The sequence below is a fragment of the Amphiura filiformis genome, unplaced genomic scaffold (genome assembly GCF_039555335.1).
Source record: "Amphiura filiformis unplaced genomic scaffold, Afil_fr2py scaffold_38, whole genome shotgun sequence".
NCBI lineage: Eukaryota > Metazoa > Echinodermata > Ophiuroidea > Amphilepidida > Amphiuridae > Amphiura > Amphiura filiformis.
Genome location: NW_027305502.1, coordinates 24956 through 46091, shown reverse-complemented (window position 1 = coordinate 46091; position 21136 = coordinate 24956). Strand labels below are relative to the sequence as shown.

The 21136-nt window shown below is 36.4% G+C and overlaps 1 protein-coding gene across 1 annotated transcript; it reads right to left on the bottom strand.

Annotated features, from left to right (window-relative positions):
• Nucleotides 1-6538: 6538 nt before the first annotated feature.
• On the bottom strand, nucleotides 6539-21098 carry LOC140144067 (mitochondrial import inner membrane translocase subunit Tim23-like). Its single transcript, XM_072165903.1, has 7 exons — nucleotides 20904-21098; nucleotides 14890-14954; nucleotides 14094-14187; nucleotides 13220-13316; nucleotides 12462-12520; nucleotides 10682-10792; nucleotides 6539-10143 (listed from the first exon to the last, which is right to left on the bottom strand). Exons 1-7 carry the CDS (start codon nucleotides 20980-20982, stop codon nucleotides 10037-10039), a joined length of 612 nt encoding a protein of 203 aa, XP_072022004.1. The 5' UTR covers nucleotides 20983-21098; the 3' UTR covers nucleotides 6539-10036.
• Between the last annotated feature and the right edge of the window lie 38 nt (nucleotides 21099-21136).

The window sequence follows — 21136 nt, the reverse complement described above, 5'->3', positions numbered from 1 at the left end:
ATAAAGAATATATTCCTATTTCTAAATTTAAAAATGTTAGTTTTCACTGATCACATTGTCCCTTTTTAATTTCGAGCCGAAACAAATGACGTACGTAGCTGTGTCGTTAAACAAGACGTAAGACGAATAGCGAAATGCACACAGTTTATACGTCAAGACATAAGACGAATACCGATATATGCGCACAGTTTATACGTCACTGATTTAATGATTCAATGATACACACGCGATGTGTTCAGCCATCACTCGATAAACTCAGAATAAATTTACTGTTATTAGAGCACTCCAGGCTTAGTCTTGCACGTGGTAATTTAGTACACCGTTGGGCAATACAATCATGCAAAAAGTAGAAATTCGAAAAAAATTGAGGGCGTTGCTGTGGAGCAATCACACATGGCAAAATGACTGAGTTTATGAGAATCAATTTTGATTCACTCAAAGTTCGACCCATTGCACAACTGATGACACATCCCATAGGCTATACGTAATTTTGACTCTTTGATTTAAAACTGGCACCACATTTGCAATTTAAATACTATTTTAGTTATTTTCTTCCCCAGGCCAAATACTCTTAGACAGATGCTCTTTCAGAATATGTAACAATTTGAAACAGACTTTTCAAAGTTGAGAAATTTACTTTTGGACAGTTGTTTTGGGGCCACCCTGTACACGAGCAATGTCCTGTTCTGTGCATCATGCTTTATAAAATATTCACCATATTGATTAATATTTTTTTAACATTTCGTTTGTATAACATTGAAGCATTAGAATAACTCGTTTTCAAAATCCATTTTTAGTGTTTTAGTTTTATATTGTTTTTAGTAAAATCAACTGACATTATATTTGATGTAAATGCATTATGTTTTGTTATAATATATTTTGTTAAAAAAAACCAATACGTACATGCGCAGGCTCCTATCTGGCAGATATTTTGCCTTTGAGGTAAATGAAAGTGTACATATATGTTATTTTTCCTAATATTTCTTAAAATCCCACAATACCGGTACGTACAGGCTAATATTTGGCAGATATTTTGTTTAATGTTACGCACCGTCACGTGACTCAACCAGAGAAGTGCAAATTGTGATGTTGAATTAATAAACATGATAAAACAAGTTCCATTTTTATCAAAATAATGATGTTAAGGGTTTATGTCAGGGGTTCTCGTGACCCAACTTTCATGGGAAAAATGGCGCGACCCAGAACATGATTATATTATATACAAATGTTGATACTTATTTAAACTGTGTGTGTACTGTAAACCGAACATCTTAGGTCTAAGCCAGTAGCATGCCTAGACTTCTCCGTAGTCCACTTGTCAATTGTGCAAACTCTGGCTATTACATTTAAGCTTAAAACTTATTTGTGCACAATTGATAGATTTTCACATCTGATCTTTTCAGTCACCGTACTCCCTCTGTTTGTTAGCTTCCCAAGTGGACTACTGACTTTGACTTGCGGATAACATTTTTAACACGGGACTCTATGGAGAGTTAGGCCAATTTCTGGCCTAACTAAAATTGGTCATGATGTAATGCATCTTTAAATAAATCTGGCTAGTGATTGGTCCCCAAGATCTCGTTATTGTTTAAATCCTCCCGACACGTACCATTACCATTAACTATACATGGTACACAACTATCTATGGAATGCGGCGCTTTTGTGCTGGCGCGAACGTTGGTGGATGAACGTACGCATCTAGCGCGTATTGTACCACCATGCTTAGTCTTGTGGTTAGATTTGATTGATAAACAAATATGATTGACAGTGTGTTTTAGGGAACGAAGTCCCGGGGTAAAGTTCTGCTTAAAAGTGAAAGTCCATAGTCGATTTTTAACTCGGATAATAAACTGGCAGATTCTAAAATTAGAATTGTTCAGTATTGAAGTGCCATTGTAGTTATGCCATTATGAAATGTTGCATTCAATAATATAAGCCTACGTATAGGGCCTACTTTACCTTTACTGTCACAAATATAATTATATAAACTTTTTCATAACCATTTTATACTAGTATTTTGATGTAATAAATATCAGTATAATTTCGAGTTCAACTGAATGCGTTCATCATGATTAATAACATATTTTTATTTATCAAAAATCGACTATGGCATAGTCTAGTAGCATGCCTTGCCTAGCAAATACAAAAATGATCTTAAAACGTTTATTATTCAAAACGTTCTAATAACATTTGTCGGGTTATATAAAGGTCATGAAAACGTTTTTAAAAAAAACGTTATTGTAAAATATTTTGGGCAAACATTTTTTGTAAAATATTTTTTCAACACATAAATAACATTTAAATAACATTCTGTTAAGAACGTTTTGCATCAAGATTTCAAAAATGTTTTTTGCATGTTATTAGAACATTTTATAGGATAACCCGGTGTTTTGTGTTTGTTAGGTTATAGCTAACAGAAAACCGGCTTCACATCAATATGACCTGTGGGGGAGATGGGTTCTTCCTGGTTGAAGGTCTTCGGGCTGGATGTGCCATTGTTTGGGGGTACCTTTTCAGTGATTTTGGGTTTTTAGTGGAGAACAATGCGGCCAGTTGGGTGTATTTGTGCAAAATACCCTTGAAAGTGCACAATTAGGGCAAATTTGGGTGTTTTTTTGTGAAAATTGGTATACTGATGGGTCGCAAAAGCAGCAAAAAGTAGCTATAGAGAAAGTCAGCATCCATAAGTCTGTGTGGCACATCCACATACAAAATATTTTGAAGAACCCCCACCCCTGGGTCGATATGAAGATGCAAAAAGGTCAAACAAGTTCAGTGCTTGGGCAGAGAGTTCTTTTTTATTTACTTTGTGGAGTTATTCCCAGGTCCACAAAAAGTGCTGGCGATCCCCATTTGGGTTGCGTCCACTGTGGAACTTGATGTAATCATTTTTTGTAGTTATAAAAATAACATGTACAACAATTTATGCAGTGTTATTCAATTATGTATTTTTTTCTTCATAAAAAGTAAATAAGTAGATACAATTATTCTGAATTATTTATGTAGGGATCACTTACAATGAATGTATGATTGTATGTATTATATTAAAAATGCACAAAGGCTAGTCTCGTACGACGATTGCTGATTTTTATGATAAAAACATTTCACATAAAACAATTTCATTTGTAAGTATCATTAAAAAGAAAGAAAGAATAGCCAGCAATCTTTACTTATTTGATCTCAGATGACCTGAAAGAGACCGGGGGGGCACTCGGCTTTGGAAGTGACGGGGGGGTGCGGACAGCAGTTCAAAACTAGGGGTCTTTCGGTGAAAGCCTAGACACCGTGGTCTTTCAGAAGGGCCAAAAAAGAGGGTCTTTCCGTGAGACTGGAGAAAATCTTACCAAAAAGGGTATCATTCAGTGAGACTGGGAACAATTTCCCAAAATATTATTTTAAAAAAAAGGGATCTTTTGGTGACAGGAAAACAAAAAAAGGGGGTCATTGGATGAGAGGGAGTTCAGTAACACAAAAAAGGGGGTCATTGGGTGAGAGGGAGTTGAAAAATGGTGGTAAATGTGGCCGCACATCCCCGTCACCCATTTGTAGTGAGTGCCCCCCGGATAGAGACCTTGCGAAATTTTGGCACAGAGGGATCTGGAATGAGCGTTTTGAGCATTTCGACAGTATATTTTGTGGGACATGAGAGCACATCAGACATATCGAATTGCATTCTGAATACGAAGAATGTCCTTCTGATATCAAATAATTTTCATTTTTTGAAATTCACGATATAATACAAATTTTATGACAAATAAGTTAAAATTTGATATTTTTCACATTTTTGATAACAGTCCTCAAAGTAAATTTTATAAATCTAATGATATATTCTTAAAGTGTATGTAGCTGGGAGGAAAAGCCGACGATCAATTGAAAATTTTGACTTCATTGAAGATATGGATTTTTTCCCCAAAAGACCTAATTTTTTGTGGTGTTTTGGAAAAAAAATACATATCTTCAATACGAAAGGTCAAAATTTTCAATTGATCCTCGGCTTTTCATCCCACCTACATACACTTTAAGTATAAATCATCAGATTTATAAAGTTTACTTCGAGTTATTGTGAATTTCAAAAAATCAAATTATTTGATATCATCAGGACATTCTTCGTATTCAGAATGCAATTCGATATGTCTGATGTGCTCTAATGTCCCACAAAAAATACTGTCCAAACGTTCATACCCCATCCCTTAAAGGCCCATTCAGTGATTTGCTCACCCGGATGATTGTAAAAATCATCAAAATTCAGATTTTCACACCTTTGTTAGTGTCATCGATTAGCTAACGTAACCTGCTGGTGGTTAAGCCGAACGCGGTGTATAACAGACACAATGAGACATTTTACATGATCTTAATCTTTCACACAGCGAGTATGAATTTCAAATGGGGTTACCGGAATGGGTGATTCCATTTAAAATCTACACCCCCTGTGTGGGAAATTAAGGTAATGTCTTCCACAGGGGGTGTATGGATTTCAAATTGAACAGCCCCGTGAATTCATTTTGATGATGACATGCAGTTTTGGACTGGAACTCAGAAATAGATGAAAATCAAAAGATCTGTGCTTTTGTGGTGTGGTGCAGGAAAAAAAATCCATTTAGCCTAGAGCTAGTAAAAAGTATGCGACACTTGCAGATATATATCAAATTTGATGCATATAATCAGTGATCTGAAATCTTCATGTTTTATTTTAGAAAGTACAAATCAAAAACACACAAAGTCACGGTCATTGACTCATGACTTTACCTTCATAACTGAAGTTTTGTTAATGTATGGAGTTAACAATATCGGATCATAACATCTGCCTTTTTAAAAAAAAAAATGTTGAGTTCAAGAAATTGGAAACTAGATTAACTCCATGGAAAGATGTACATGTTGATAATGTGTATCCAATGGTAATCATGGTAATGGCCCAACACCTGGTTTTACATCTACATGAATAAAACATTATGCTTGCATACAAATGAATGTATGAATACAAAACCCACCCAAGTCCATGGGAACTGATTTTGAGAAAAAAAAAACCTGTGTATCATTTTAATTCCTTCAGTTAGATTTACCTGGTCAATTTGGAAAGTTTTACATACAAATGGGTGAGTTAAACTGTATTAGGTATGACGATTAGCATTTCAGGGACTTCGTGGGGGTTCAATTTAAATGCTGGACTTGGGTGGTTTTTGAATCATATACAAAGACAACAATGTTGGAATGAGATTACCACTTGTAAGATAATACAAAATAAAGCACACAGATATGTATGTTGATAAGCATACTGCCATGTAAAATAAACCACACACTTTCCTTTATTAAACCCATTTTTTGTTTCGAAAGTCACTCTCTAGCAATGGATGTGTTACAAGTTGTTCTTTTATACATACTTCAATCAATGTGTTCCAAGACTCAAATCTTGGACTTGGGTGGTCCTTTCATACATGCTATTTTTCACATGCTCAATAGACACAGAGGATGAATTTGAGTTGTTCTTTCATACATTATGACAGGCCTATGTATAGCAACAATTTCCCTATGCTTAACTCAATTTGGCCAAAGTATGGACTTGGGTGGGTTTTGTATTCATGTATTCAAATGTATAATGTATGGGTTCAAACCAAAGCAACTAGACTTATGAAGCACACAATGGTAAATCCACCAAATTGAATTGTCATGCATGGAGAACAAAATAGTGTACCTGAGTCAGTGGTATTGAAAACCCTGAAATCAAATAATAATGTCTGGTGTGATCAAGCAAAATCAGTATGAAGTTGGACATATTCAATTTTCAGTTTCTTACAAGATTGTAAACTGCATTTGCAAAGCTACATTTTGCAGAAAATGTTTGGTCAACTAGTTCAAAAGATATGAGCAGTTAAAGAGTTTCCAAAACAATAGGAAAAAGTATTTCCTTTGTTTGGCTATATCTCAAAATCATTATTTCCGACTGATTTTGCTTGAATACTAGGGGCATATCCAGCTTTCTTGGTGGTGGGGGGGGGGATACAATTTTGGAGGCACAGATGAAAAAAAATTGCAGTTGCATCATACATACATATACTGGTTTTGTTTTTTAAAGAGACTGTACATGTATTTGAGCTTCCAAAAAAGGCTTTACTAGGACAATATGCGAGCGTAGCATGCAAAAATTGTGTATTTTACACTATTTTCGCCCATGATCAGGATGAAAAGGGCTTTATTGTGACAATGTGTGCGCCCATGATCAGGGTGAACTTAGGTGGAAAAGGGGCTCCTTACCCCTTTTCTTTTCCTTTGCTCTCCAGATTTTCTCTATCATTTTTTGCCAGAGGAGCACTCTGCCCCCTGCCTCCCCCTCCCCACTGGCTACGCTATTGTTGATCACATCACATATGCACCTTTAAGCTTGAGTGTTACAAAGCCAGTGGCGGCGCCAGAAATTTTTTCTTGAGTGGGGGGGCATTGAGGGGCAAAGTGAATTTCAGGGGGCAAAATCAACAAATTTTATGTAAAATTGCCGCAAAAAGTGGAAATTTCCGTTACTTTGGGGGCGGAACTGGGGGGCAAGAGTTCTGACTGGGGGGCATTTGCCCCTCCATGGCACCGCCACTGTACAAAGCTATGGGCCTGTTAGTCCTTTAGGGCATGTTATCATCACAATGTATTGGGCTATTCCAGTTGAAAAACCTCCTATGGAAGATACAACCTTAATCTCCCACACAGACTGTGTATATTTGAAATGTAGTCACAGATTCAGGTAACCCCATTTGAAATTCACACTCCCTATGTGGGAGGTTAAGATCATGTCTTCCATAAGGGTTGTGTGGTTTTCATATGGAATAGCCAGTGGTGTAGCTAGGGGTTGTAGCGACCGGTGGGGGGGGGGGGGAGGATACAGAATGATGTATCTCTCATTTGACTTTCGCTGCTTGGAAGGGGTGCATAATTGATCTAGGGGGTCCTGAAATGGTCAATTTGTCACCCCCCCTTAAGGCAGCGACAAGGGCACATGTCCTGCCTTGTCCCCCTACCTACGCCACTGGGAATAGCCCAGGGAAACAAGCACACATGCACTTTATTCAAAGTTTACCCAGCAAATGGCAAAATAATCCACTACACTATTTTGCTCTTTACAGGCGACATACTATGGTGGAGACTGGACTCTTTTCCAAGTCTTATCTCCTTGGTTAAAACATACAGGCTGTATCAAAATGATTGGTACCCGCCAGAATTATTGTGTATATAATGGAACACATTCTTCTTCCAAAATCAACATTAGATCCCCTTGAAATGACCAGAATTATAGTTTCATGACCTTATATGACATAAATCTACAAATAAGGTGGATGTTATGCTGAATTTTGATGTGGTAGTCTTTAGCCATGCTCACTGGATATTGATGGGTACCAATCATTTTGATACACCCTGTATTTGTCACTCAAACACAACTACTAGGCTGTACATGCACTTTGGGTGTGTAAACAATTAATTCCAGGTTAAAACAATACGTTGATTATCATTAATCAATAAAAATATATTCTTCTTACACTCCTATACAATGAAATCACACAGTTGATTGCAAACACATAAGTCTCCATAGAATTTCAAAATCAAATTTACTTTCATTCCAGCCAAATCTTTTGAAAATTAAAAACTTTAAAAAACATAGTTCTTCAGATAAAGATAAATTAACAACATTGACTTTATTTATCTTTGTTTATCCTTTGTTTGTTACACCTCCGTACTTGTCTGGTTTTGTTGTTATGTGTGTTTTATTTTTGTACGGTGATGCAACACTTTCATAGGCATTTGCCTTTTGTGTTGCATCTCTTCCATCTTAATGTTTTTTTAAACATTTTGGTGTTTAAGTATTCTTTGTAATTTTGATGGAAATAAATTGAATTTAATTGAATTGATACCATATGTGACCTGATCTGATCCACTCAGGCCAAAGTCAGAAATATTGACAATTAAATTACTACCACTACTAACTTGCTCATTACCTACACTTACTGATGTTGAATCCCCAAGTGTCTTGAATATTTGATTGCAAAGTTATCAACCTTTTATTTGTCCATTCTCTGATGTTTTTTGTTGTTTTTTCTCCCCTCTTTTTTGCCTATATCTCAGTTTCATTATTGCTGACTTTAGCCTGATTGGATCAGATCTGGTCACATATGAATACATAGTTAATCAGATTTTGATAAACCCATACACCATTCATGCATGGAAGACACAACCTTAAATTCTCCTCACAGGGAGTGTGAATTTCACTATGGGGTATACCTGAATGGGCGACTCCATTTGAAATTCACACTCCCTGTGTGAAAGATTAAAGATCATTGTCTTCCATAGGGGGGAGGGGGTGTATGGGTTTCAACTAGAATAGCCCATTAATTCCCATTTGTATATGTGATATATGGGGCCAAAGGGATGGTATGGCTGATAGCAGTGTGATTTCTCCTACCCACTTCCCAAAGAGTGGCATTCCAGGGGCCCAACATGGATTTCAAGGGGGGCAAAATCAGCCAATTTTGCACAAAATTATAGCAAAAAGGAGAAATTATTGTAAGTTTTGCCTTAAAACTGGGGGGGGGGGGGCACAAAATAGTTTTTGGGCAATATTAGGACACATTCATATATCATCAAATATTAATATTCAGCATTATTCATTCTTCATCTAAGATTGTGTTCACAAAATATCCATACAACAATTTTTCCATAACATTACACTCAAAATAGTTTCTCATATTTACATAACAGCGTGTGATACAGAGATTAGCAAACTGCCAATATGAATATTCAAATAGGTTTGGAAGTACATAGTAGTTACAGCAAAATCATCTATTCATTTGTACACTGACACTTCTTCACCCCCAGCCGGCAGAACAATTTACGTCAGGTTGAACAGCAATGACTGTATTCAGGGTGGCAACTTAGAATTTCTAGCCTCACAAGCTTGTATCAGAAACAGTTTTGGTACAGCCCTGGCCCGGGAGGCTAGCCCTGGCCAGCATTGCCCGTATCTTCTTCATACTTTGTATTCCTTATTGTAAACACCAGTGATCAAAATGATACTGGACATAGTTCCAGTACATGTATTGAAACTCAACATCATCATCATGATGTCGTTATTGGATGTTGAGCTTGTATTAGCTTGTACAAAATGTATTGAAATCTTCTGTACAAGGAAACATGGGCTATTTTGTTGAGCTCAAAGAATTAAAAGATTCTGGAACTCTTAGCTAGCATGAATGACTCTTATTTAACAATTTAGCGAGTATTTTGTGTGAGGGAATAAAATAGCCAGTGAATTGTGTTGCAGTAATCCATGCATGCAAAAACTTGAGAGAGTACAGCACCATTTGGGTGGGTTCCAAGTTGGTAAAGCCTGCATGTTTCTTGGGAATAATTTACTTAGTGCCCAAATGTGTTCATTATTATGTTTTGATGAGTCCAAGTGTGTGAAAATATTGGATCCAAAACATAATAATGATAAAATTGGATACTTTACGCCCAATATTTATTGGTCTTGCTATGAGTTTTAAAGTATTGGACTCAACTACGTCTCATCCAATATTTAAAACTCATAGCTCAACCAATAAATATGGGCTCAATCGATCCAATTTTATATCAATAAAACATTGAAGTTTCTGTAACTTGAAATACTGTAAAAGTGATGTTTTTTTGTGCGTATAATTTTTCACGCCTTGCCAATTTTGAACTACTTTGCGATTTTGAAGTTTTGTACATAGACCTATCCATAAAATAAACATATTCTGTGCATTTTTATTTTCGTAGGAGTCGTGTTGAGCGTGAAAATTAATGTTCCACAAAAAATTCCACTTTTACAGTATACTGGAAAGGTTCTTTGTCCAATCTGTCTTTCTTCACTCTGATATAATACATCTCTCAATCTAGACACAACTGCCTATTCAAATATAATATACACACTTGGTTTTGTTTTCACTTGGTAGTCCATAATATGGTTTTGTGAGAATTCGATGATCTCTGCCAATAAAAAGTTTTTTTCTCAGAGTTCTATAGTCTGTTCTTTGGTGTTTCATCATAACGCATTTGAATCCCATGTTTTGTCTTTGTTGTTATATAAGCACCACAATGTAGAAACTGCTAGTCCCACTGCACCACCCGCTGCCATAGGTTTGATGCCTTCTGCAAATCAAACAGATACAAGAACAAATCCACTTTTAAATAATTTGCCTTTATAAAGGTTACCTTATCAAGAATATTTATACAATTTTAAACTTAGAAATGGGAAATAAATTAATGTTAGTTCAATATCAAAATGTTCTTTATTGTCAAAGAACATTTTAAGATTAATGTTATGCAGCATGTCAAAAGGGGAGACTTTGCGGCAAAGTGTTTTTTAAGATATAGATTAAAATAGACAGAAAATAATACAGAATTTGGGAAGCTTTTTCACTTATAAAATATGCATGCCTTGATCAATTTTAGCAAATGAGGTGTCATTTTAAGGGAGCGGATAACAACGTTACACAGTATTTTTGTGGGACATGAGAGCACATCATGCATTCTGAATACAAGGAGATGTCCTTCTGATATCGAATCAAATTGGTTTGATCAGGTCTATTGTGGGAAGGAATTTCAGTATAAACTGAATTCTGGTGGAGGAACCCGGATCCAAGTCTACTCATCCATTCATAGCATTTCGGGTGACATATCAACTTACTGGATGATTTATATAGAATTCCTGTGATAGTAGCTGCTCCTATTGTGTTCATTTCATCATCCTCTCCTCGTATTTTTGACAGTGTAAAACCAAATACATTGTACATTAATACTGTAAGGAAAAAAAAACCAAAAACAATCATAACAAAATGGGCAACTTGGATTTGATTTCAATACATGTACAATGGAAAAAAGACACACTATCAAACAGAATGTGTCATCTCGCTCATTTTTCACTAAAATTTTTTAAGCACATGTCGGCGGAATACCAATACTGGAAGTTTTGCGGAGGCGGAGGGGCGCAGGCTTTAAACTGGTGGATCGCATACATAACACACCTGCGGCATATCATTCTTGAGTTATAAGCAAAAACGTCAAATTCGGGGAGGGGTGGTTAGTTAATTTGGTCACTCAGTGGTCAGAAACTTAAAGCGCTCCGATTTTAACGAAAATGCTCTCAAATTGTTTGTGAAATTGTATATAAAATAAAGTCATGAATAAGGAATAATTTGTACTGTCTATAATGCTTTGTTACTCCCAATATTTGACAATAATGGTCAACCCCCAGCTTTTCTAGACTGGGGGAGGGGCACAAAATTGAAATGTACCGACAGCCCAGAGATTTTGCACTTTTAAAATGGAAAATTTCCAAGCTGTTCTGCTGGTCTACTTGCTGAAAATTTGCTATTGTAATGCTAAAGTGAGCCACATTGAAGTAAATTTGACTATAGATCAGAGAATTTTACTGTCTTGTGGAGACTGTACTGACGGATTGCGACTGCACCATCGGGCCATCAGGATTGGGGGCACCACTCCTCTAGACCACGTCACGGTCAGTGCCATAGGCTCTAGTGAACATGACCTAGTTTGCGATGTTTCCTAGGTAATGAAACATAGATGGTGAGAACTATTCTTTATTTGACTTGTTATTCCATAATTGGAGCACTTTTAGTTTCTAACCCTTGTGTGGTCAAAATAACTGAGAAACTCTTTGACCTTCTTGCTTGTAACTCAAGAACAGGGTAATTTAGAATATTTGAGATGGTATGACTAACTGTAATTGATATTATTTAAGGGGGTACTACACCCTTCGATAAATTTGAGACTATTTTTCCACTTTTCTCAAAAACTAATAACACACTGGTAACAAAAGTTATGTATATTATAGGGGCAAGTAATCCAATCACTACACTGGAATTTCGGTGACCCACGACAAGCGGTTCGTTATTTATGATAAGAAATGAGGTACCGCAAGGATGTACCTCATTTCCTATCATATATACTGAACCGCTTTTCTTGAGACACTGGAATTGCAGTGTAATAATTGGATTCCTTGCCCCAATAATATACATAACTTTTGTTACCACTGTGTTATTAGTTTTTGAGAAAAATACAAAAATAGTCACAAATTTACCACAGGGGTGTACTAGTACCCCCTTAACTGCTGAAAGTGAAGGCATTCTCAAAGCTTCAAACCTCACTTTTTAACCTCAACCTCCATAAAGGCGTGTAGAATGCATGCAAAATTCCGATGCAAAACAGCCCATTTTCCTACACACAACCAATTTGTTGAGGATATTGGGCTATTCCTTTTGAAATCCATACACCCCCTATGGAAGGCATGACCCTAATCTCCCACACAGGGGGTGTACATCTCAAACAGAGTCACCCATTCAGATAATCCCCTGTGAAATTCACACTCCCTGTGTGGGAGATTAAGGTCATGTCTTCCATAGGTGGTGTATGACTTTCAATTGGAATAGCACATTCGTTTTGCTTACCTACAACTCCTACTGCATTTGCTGATGTTGCTCCTTGTTTAGTGACTTGTGTAAGTGCTCTGCAAAGTACAAAGATTGAAATGATTTTGATTACATAACAGTACAATGCACTATTGACATAATATTATATTATTATATCTTGTATAATAACATCATGAACGGTAATACCGTAAAACCTTGTCTACAAGCATATAAAGTGCTTCTGTTGAAAGCTAAATTATTCCAGGTGCCATTATGGAGTTTGAGCAAATAAATTACAGATCCAAGCATATAAAAACAAGTATTATTGTAAGACCAATCTATTGTATTGGTATATATACGGCTACGCCTGGTTCATTAAAGTTAAGCTTTCATCAAAAACCCTATATATGCTTGTAGACGAGGTTTTACGGTATTATATATTACATAGATTATGTATTCAAGTTGTATTAACTATTACAAATTATTATCAATATATGACTTTGTTAATGTTATTACAATTTACTTTTATTATTAATTGTTATTATCTTTATTAAACTTTGTTTATTGCATTCAATGTTATTATTATATATGCTATGTATGATATTGACTGATGAATAAATTTGAACTTTGAACTTTTGAACTTTGACACTATTACAAAAGGATGGTCCAATTTTACAAGACGCTTGCTACTCCTGCCTTGGACAGCCGAATATGCATTCAGCTGTCTGCCAAATTCATAACAATAATTATTAAGATTTACAAAGGACATGGAATTTGCTTATTTCAACAAAACTTACTGTGAAAATTTCACTTTGCCGGCTAGATGTTTACTTTCTACTTGTAGGTTTTCTCTCACGGACACTCTTGCTCCATTTAATGCTCCATATAATGCACCTGTAAATACAAAATTAACTCCATGAGAACTACCTGCTGATTGGCCAAAATGAATATTGTGTCCAATTTTGAACCAATCAAGGAGGGTATGAATAAGATCATCTGCAAATGCAAGTTTGATTATAACTAGTTTAAAGCCTAGTCATAATTGGCAATTGAAATGAGCATTTCAAATTATCAACCAATCAGAAATGCTGTTAGATGACCAGTAGTGTCCAGGGGATTAATGCTCTGCTCCTGTCAAAGTATACATTTTTATGTGGGTCATTGCCTCAACAATGCACCAAAGTTTTTTTTCTGATAGGTGCCATGGTTATGATGTTACATATTTGTTGAAAATTGCTACTTTTTAAAGGTAGGTGGTCAGATTTTTTTGTATTATGTTTTGTACCTAAATAACCTCACATTGTATTGAGGCATATGTACCAAAATAATCCAATTGCAAGTCTATTTTTTGCACTAGCCGTTTTGACATTAGAAGTAAAAACGTGTTTCACAACAGCCCATAGAATGGCATGCGTGGTATACCACAATTTGGGATGAGGTTATCACTTTATCGTTCACAACATCCAAACGGAATATATTCTAGGCTGGGATTATGAGAAAAATATGAGCTTAGGATAACTTGGAATTTTGTCAATCAGGGTCAGAAATTTGTTTCGCAGTGCAAGAATCAATCTTGATTCTTGCAAATCTGTTCATGAGAATCTTTGCGAGAAGCGATTCTTGGATTCTCACCAAAATTCTGACCCTGCAATATACAACCTTCCTTCTTACCTGCCATGACTGAGCCTCCAATCTGTGAAAAAGCCAATTCAAACCTTCCTCTTGTCCTGGCCTGTCCAGTGGGGACAATGAACTGAGGACCACCCTATCAATATCAAACAAAAGACACAAGTTTATGCATGTACAATGATTACGGTGGAATGAATGTATGTTGTAAATTAAAGAGAAAGAAATTGTTCCATTATTCTGGGGGAAGAGCAAGGCACAGATTTTGTTCTTTTACTGATACAACAAGACTCGCTGTTCCTCGAACTAAAAAATGAGTTGGAGACAATTCCTTTGTAGTTGCTGCACCTCGGCTTTGGAATAGTCTTCCCGTTGACATCAGGAAATCAGCATCTGTGTCTGTATTCAAAAAATGCCTGTTCCAGGGTTAATTTTTCTGCATTTCTTTTTCCTGTATTATTCATTGTGTATTGCCGTTCTGTGTTTTTGATGATTTTGTAAGGCGCTGTGTGCTCCGTAGAGCACCCTATAAATATTTTGTAATAATAATAATAAATGCATATTTTATGGCAAAATACCCCTAGGCATATGGTAATGAAGGCATGATTTTAATAGCGGGTACTGGTATTGCGAGTAGCACAAAAGTTACAATACAATAATATAAGTTGCCCGTTGGACGATGGCGGCCATCTGGGCTATGTGGGTTACAGGAAAACATGTACTACAATTACATTTCAAATGATAAATGCTCATGAGCAGTCCATCCTAGATGGCCGCCATGGGCTTGTGAAGTTGCGCCGGGTTGCATTATTGCGCTGTGCGCACAGAGTGAAATACTTACGAGATTCAAATAATTGGGATCCACATTTAGAAATGGCGAAATGGAACCACCACCTCCTTTTGTAACTGAAAATAAAGCAAGAGTACATACAGTGTTAAATGTCAAAATTATCTTGTTGAAATCAGTGAATTCTTTGTGACGCCATGTAAAGCAATGGAAATTCATTTTTAAACACGCAGCTGATCTTGATCATCACAATCACAACAGGTGATAGCACCATCATAGCACCAACAAAAAAGTGGCAGAAATAACACTTAAGGTGGTACTACATACATGTACACCCCTTGATAAATTTTACTATTTTAGCATTTCTCTCAAAAAATAATAACACATTGGGAACAAAAGTTATGAATATTATAGAGGCAAGGAATCCAGTTACTGCAGTGACTCAAGACAAGCAGTGCGTTATTTATGATAAGAAAACAGGTACCGCTGGAATGTACCTATTTTTATAATGAACCACTTGTCTTGAATCACTGAAATGCCAGTGAAGAAATTGGATTCCTTGCCCCTATAGAGTGTGATCGGAAATTGGGTAACATTTGGTGAAAAAATAGGATTTATTCAAATTTCCATAAAAAATGGTTTTAATTTGGTGGAAAGGATTATATTTTAATAATCTAAAAGAAAAAAGAAAAATTTGTCGCATATTTTGTGTTTTCCGTGCCGCTAAAGTTGCGTGCATTATTTGTAGCGTGAGGGACGGACACTATGTTGCATTTTTATGAAAATACTTCTCTTAGGAAGAGATTATATGCTATTGTCAATTTTTGTTTACAGATTATTAGTACAACCCTTGCTACAGGAAATATCAATGAGATTTTTAATTGGATGTCTTCCAGAAGATAGGAGGGGTCATGGAAGGTGAACTCTAGAAATTTTGTCCGTCCCTCACAGATAAAAATCCAAAAAAGTTTTTTCTTTGAGAAACATTTCAAGGAATTAAATTAGCATATACCCTATCTATCAATATTAGTGCTCACCTTACTAGAGATAAAGAAACTAAAATTCCCAATCTTTAAATCTAAGAGTTATAAGTCCTTAATTAATGTGAGGGACGGACATGTCCGTCCCTCACACTAACTTATTTTGGATGTACAGGTACCAATGTATGTTGAGTGAAAATATTTTTGTTTACATATCAATAGTGCAACCCCTGCCACATGAAATATCAATGAGATTTTTAATTAGATGTCTTTCAGAAGAGAGTTGGAGGTCATGGAAGGTGAATGCTAGAAATTTTGTCCGTCCCTCACGGATAAAAATCCAAAAAAGTTGTTTCTCTGAGAGATATTCTAAGGAATTAAAATAGCATACACCCCATCTATCAATATTAGTGCTCACCTTACTAGAGATAAAGAAACTAAAATTACCAATCTTTAAATCTAAGAGTTATTAGTCCTTAACTAATTAAGGGACTGACATGTCCGTCCCTCACACCAACTTATTTTGGATGGACAGGTACCAATGTATGTTGAGTGAAAATATTTGGCCACTAAATATTAAACCAAATTCTTCTACCCAGTCAGAGAGTCTGTCTAAAACAAATTCATGCCAATCCCAGAAGGTCATGCTCCCAAACATTTGGAATTGAAGATCCTGTTGCTAAAAAGAGGGTCTGTCCGTCCCTCACACCAACTTATTAAAATTAATATTATTGTTAATTACTGCTTCTTTATCAGTAAAACTACAATTGGATATTGAAAACGAACAGCATGAAGTAAAACTTCTGTGTAATTTGAAATTAAAAGTGAAATACACACTGAATAAGCTATTTAGGCCATTATATGTCCGTCCCTCACAGACAAGCTGTCCGTCCCTCACACAAGTATTTAGCGGGTATAATCATATGATATTTCCACTGAACTTGAATTATTTTGACAACTGCATTTCATTTAGATGTCAAGGATAGCATTAGGGGTGGATTTGGAGAAATCTTGCCAAATTTGAAATTTTGTAACATTTTGTCCGTCCCTCACATAGAAAATGTCCGTCCCTCACATAAACTTTGGACCCGCTTCATAGGCGCCTTGAAAACAAACTGAGTCAAATTTCTTAATTTTTGGAGGGATGGAACATTACTCTTTCATGAAAAGTATATATTGATTAAACATGTGTATAAGTTTCAATAGAAAACTTGAAGATGTAACTAATGGTGGTGATTGCTTATTCTATTGATTTCCGTCCCTCACACGTGAAAATTTTGTATAGCGAAATAATTGATGCACATGTGGCAACATTTTCATGCATGAAATAACTATTGGTTGAAGGGTTATATATTAACCTAACTTAAAGGAATAAATTTTAACAAGGGTTAATTAAACACAGCAATTAATCTATTGATGTCCGTCCCTCACGTGAGGGACGGATTCCGATCACACTCTATACATAACTTTTGTTACCAGTACAATGTAAACTGTACCATAGTTAATTAGTTATTACACTGGAATTTCTGTGACTCAAGACAAGCAGTACATTATTTATGATAAGAAAAGAGGTACCGCTGGAATGTACCTCATTTCTATAACGAACCAATTGTCTTGAATCACTGAAATTTCAGTGAAGTAATTGGATTCCTTGCCCCTATACATAACTTTTGTTACCAGTACAATATATGTACCATTAGTTACCCTCTGAAAAGCAAGGCTTGAAAAAGACGGTATGCAAACTTTGCCCGTAAAATGTTCAGTTATTCTAGGCACCGGAGTTTCGCGCGATTTAAAACGGCAAAATGCGCTGGCCACTTTTCAAAATGCGCGAAAATGCGCCAAAAAATAGGTCAAAATGCGCTAAAATGCGTGATCCCCAGTTATCAATGCAAAACACGAAAAACATCGGTAAAACCATGGCCTGTCAATCAGTTACTAACGACTTCGGTTCATTTCCAGTTTCTGGAAAAAAAAAAATAAAGATGGCGACCATCACAAATCGTCGATCGAAATGTCGAAAGCAAGGGCAAATTTCCCCACATTATGCTTGGTTTAATGATCGTTATTTGTATTTTGATGTACATAAGTGAAGTTAGAACCAATATTGCGTGAATTTTCTTGTAAATGCTGCTGATTTGGGGCATAAAATCGTAAGTTTTAACTTTAAGCTTATCGATGGGTCAAAATCGTGAACATTCTCGATGGAACCCAAAATGCGCTTTGGACACCCAAATGCGCGAAAATGTGCGCTTTTGCGCGAACCGCGCAAAACTCCGGTGCCTAAGTTATTCCATTGAAATTCTTCAACACGCAGAACTGCTGACAAAACATGCAACAAAATTTCCCTGATGTCGACATCAATTTGGACATCGACTGAAGTTGTACTGTGGGAATATATTAAGAGCTTGCTGAGTGTATAGTATGGATACAAAATACAATTTATAGGCCAAGTAAAATAAATAACATGTATATCGTCCCCGTCATCACCAAGGGCTTACATGTAGGCAGCCAGCCGTGTAAGGAGTGTTTAGTTTTACACACCTAAATTTGTAAATACACACCCAGTTTTTGCCCACACGGCCTATACTTTGTACACAAATCTTAAATTTACACACACAGGTTTTTGCATTTACACACCCAAACCTTCAAATTCTGCCTAAGACCCTGGCCTTAATTAACAATGGAAAAACTTTTTAAAAATGATAAGGAACTGGTAGTTTTTAGTCGAAAATGATGGTATTTTTAGGTGTGGAGGAAAATAACAGAAAGCAGAATGTTGCGTACACAGGGTTCATTCATATATTTTCATGACTAAACAACATTGTTTATGCCCTGGGCATAAACAATCGTATGCACGGGGTTGAATATATTTTTATGACTAAATGTTGTTTATGCCCTTGGGCCATAAACAATCGTTAAGTCATATATAAGAAAATATATGAACCCCGTTCAAACATATCATATACAACATTCTGCAATCTGCATGCTGTTATTTTGCTCCACAATTACAACTAATTATCATTTTACAACTAAAACTACCAGTTCCTTATCCTTTTTAATAGTGTTGGCCGATCCAACCCAAGATCGGATCTGCCGATCTCCGATCTGAAAATTAGCAGATCGGGCCGATCCGATCCCGATTCAGATTCCTTAAATGTTATTTTACAACCAGTACAAGTTCATTCAAGTCGGGCTCCAGTAATGTTAACGGTCAAAGTTTAATTCCCCAAACCTGGATGTAACTACAAAATGTATGTAATATGATGACCGTTTTTAGAGGTTTTTCATGTCAATATCAACCCAAATAAAATACCATTTTACACCCCAAGTCCCAGCGTTACTCACTCAGTGCCTCCGATTGTCGGAAGTTTAATCATTAATCCATTAAATGATGTACCATCGCATGCGGTTTCAGTAGTTCTATGCCACTAGTTTTAATATTGACAATGTGGCGACCGTCTATAAATAAATGATCGCTCATGCTCAGTTATGACTTTAAAGTCATAACTGAGCAGAGCTAATGGAATTCCCCGTATGTTACTGGAGGGGGTAGGTATATTCATTATATTGGGCAATTCAGTACTAATTACGGTATTTCCTTTCTCTTGGTTTCTTTCTTTTTCTTTTCTTTCTTTTATGTTTTTTTTTTTCCTTTCTTCTTTTATGTTTCTTGCATTTCTCTTGATTGTTTTATTCTTCTTTCTTCTCCGCGAATCAACTTTGATTTGCGTGTGTACCAAGTTAGGCGAATCACAGCGCGAATTGATTTGATGACCCTGCAGCTAAATCAGCTCCATCGATATTATAATAATTTATGCATATGACGTATTGGGGAATACCGCGGAACTCCCATCCTGATTGGTTGTGCAGAGTTGTTTACAGAAAGAATTCACGTGTTCGGAGATTAAGAGATGAAATCGTCCGTATGAGGAGGAATAGCGAGAATGTGTGCATTTCTAAAAATAACATGCCCTCAAATTCACCTTGGGAAACCCGACATTGAAGGGCGCAGGGACTTCACGTGTCGAGTGTTAAAGTGTTTACAAATTTTTCCCAGGGACGCACTGTACAGTCGGGAGTGTTGTCACTGAGTGGATAATATTTTGTGGTTATTCGGTCTATCAAAGGGTGGATACATACATAAAATACAGACATTACAGTATGAAACGCGACATGATTCTTGCGGTGGTAACAACGCTTTTTGGAAATATATTGGCATTAAATAGTAGTAATGTTACATAAGAAAGTAATGGTAAGCTTAAAGAATTGTTGTGTACTTTTATTACTGTCAAGTTCAGAGATCGGTAAGCTAGATCGGCAGCTGATAGCTCATCTGCCGATTCAGATTCAAGGCCGATGCAGTCCATATCGGCACCGATCTCCGATTCACAGATCGGTATCGGCCAACACTACTTTTTAAGTTTTTCCAGATTGCTTTGTGAGAAAAAGTTTTCTTAATCGGTCCATCGTGTTTTAACACACGCGAACATCGAACATCCTGTACATCACTCGCGCTTTGCGTAAATAGCTCGCGAGCTTTACGTGCGCATGCGTCCATCTACATTCTACAGGATTTTATGGGTAGACAACCTATGTACAGTTGTATTGCGCCCATCTTGTCCTCTTGAACAGAGCAGAGGGTTGAGAGTGCAGTGCAGATATCATCGGTTCTAGCGCGGCTTGTTTACGACCGGAAAGCTGGGCATAAACGTTGTTCATGTTGTTTATGCTCGCCTATCGACCAATCATGCATGCTGTTATATATCGCGTATGTATGAACACATTGGTTATTCAGTTGACTTTTTTTTGGTCCAACTTGTTGAAGCTACAATGATGTCATTGCACATGGAATAACAAAAATATTAGATTATTTTATCATTCCTCCTCATTTTTATGTGTAAATTGACAAAGGTCAGTTACCGTCAGTCAAAGTATTTGCAACTGCAATTTTACACAGAAATTAATAGTACATAAACAAATCTATAAGGGCCTCCCTCACCAAATTTTGTATTTTTTTTGTAAGCTTACTATTTTTAGTCATCATCATGATGTATTGTAGTCGCACATACATATCGGCATACTTACCGGGTATGTTTAAACTCGGATCACTGCCTCCATACGAACCAAATAACCCCGAAGCCCCATAATTTTGTTGATCCATCATATCTGCTTGATTGTTGTTCTCAAATTGTGCTTGTTAAGTTACTGTTTTGACTACAAATGTGTACTAAACAATCTCACGTAATGCATGAACAGCAGCAATTTCTTCGCACATTGCGTAAAGAGGTCAAATAGTGTATTTCGAGGTCAAAACTTAG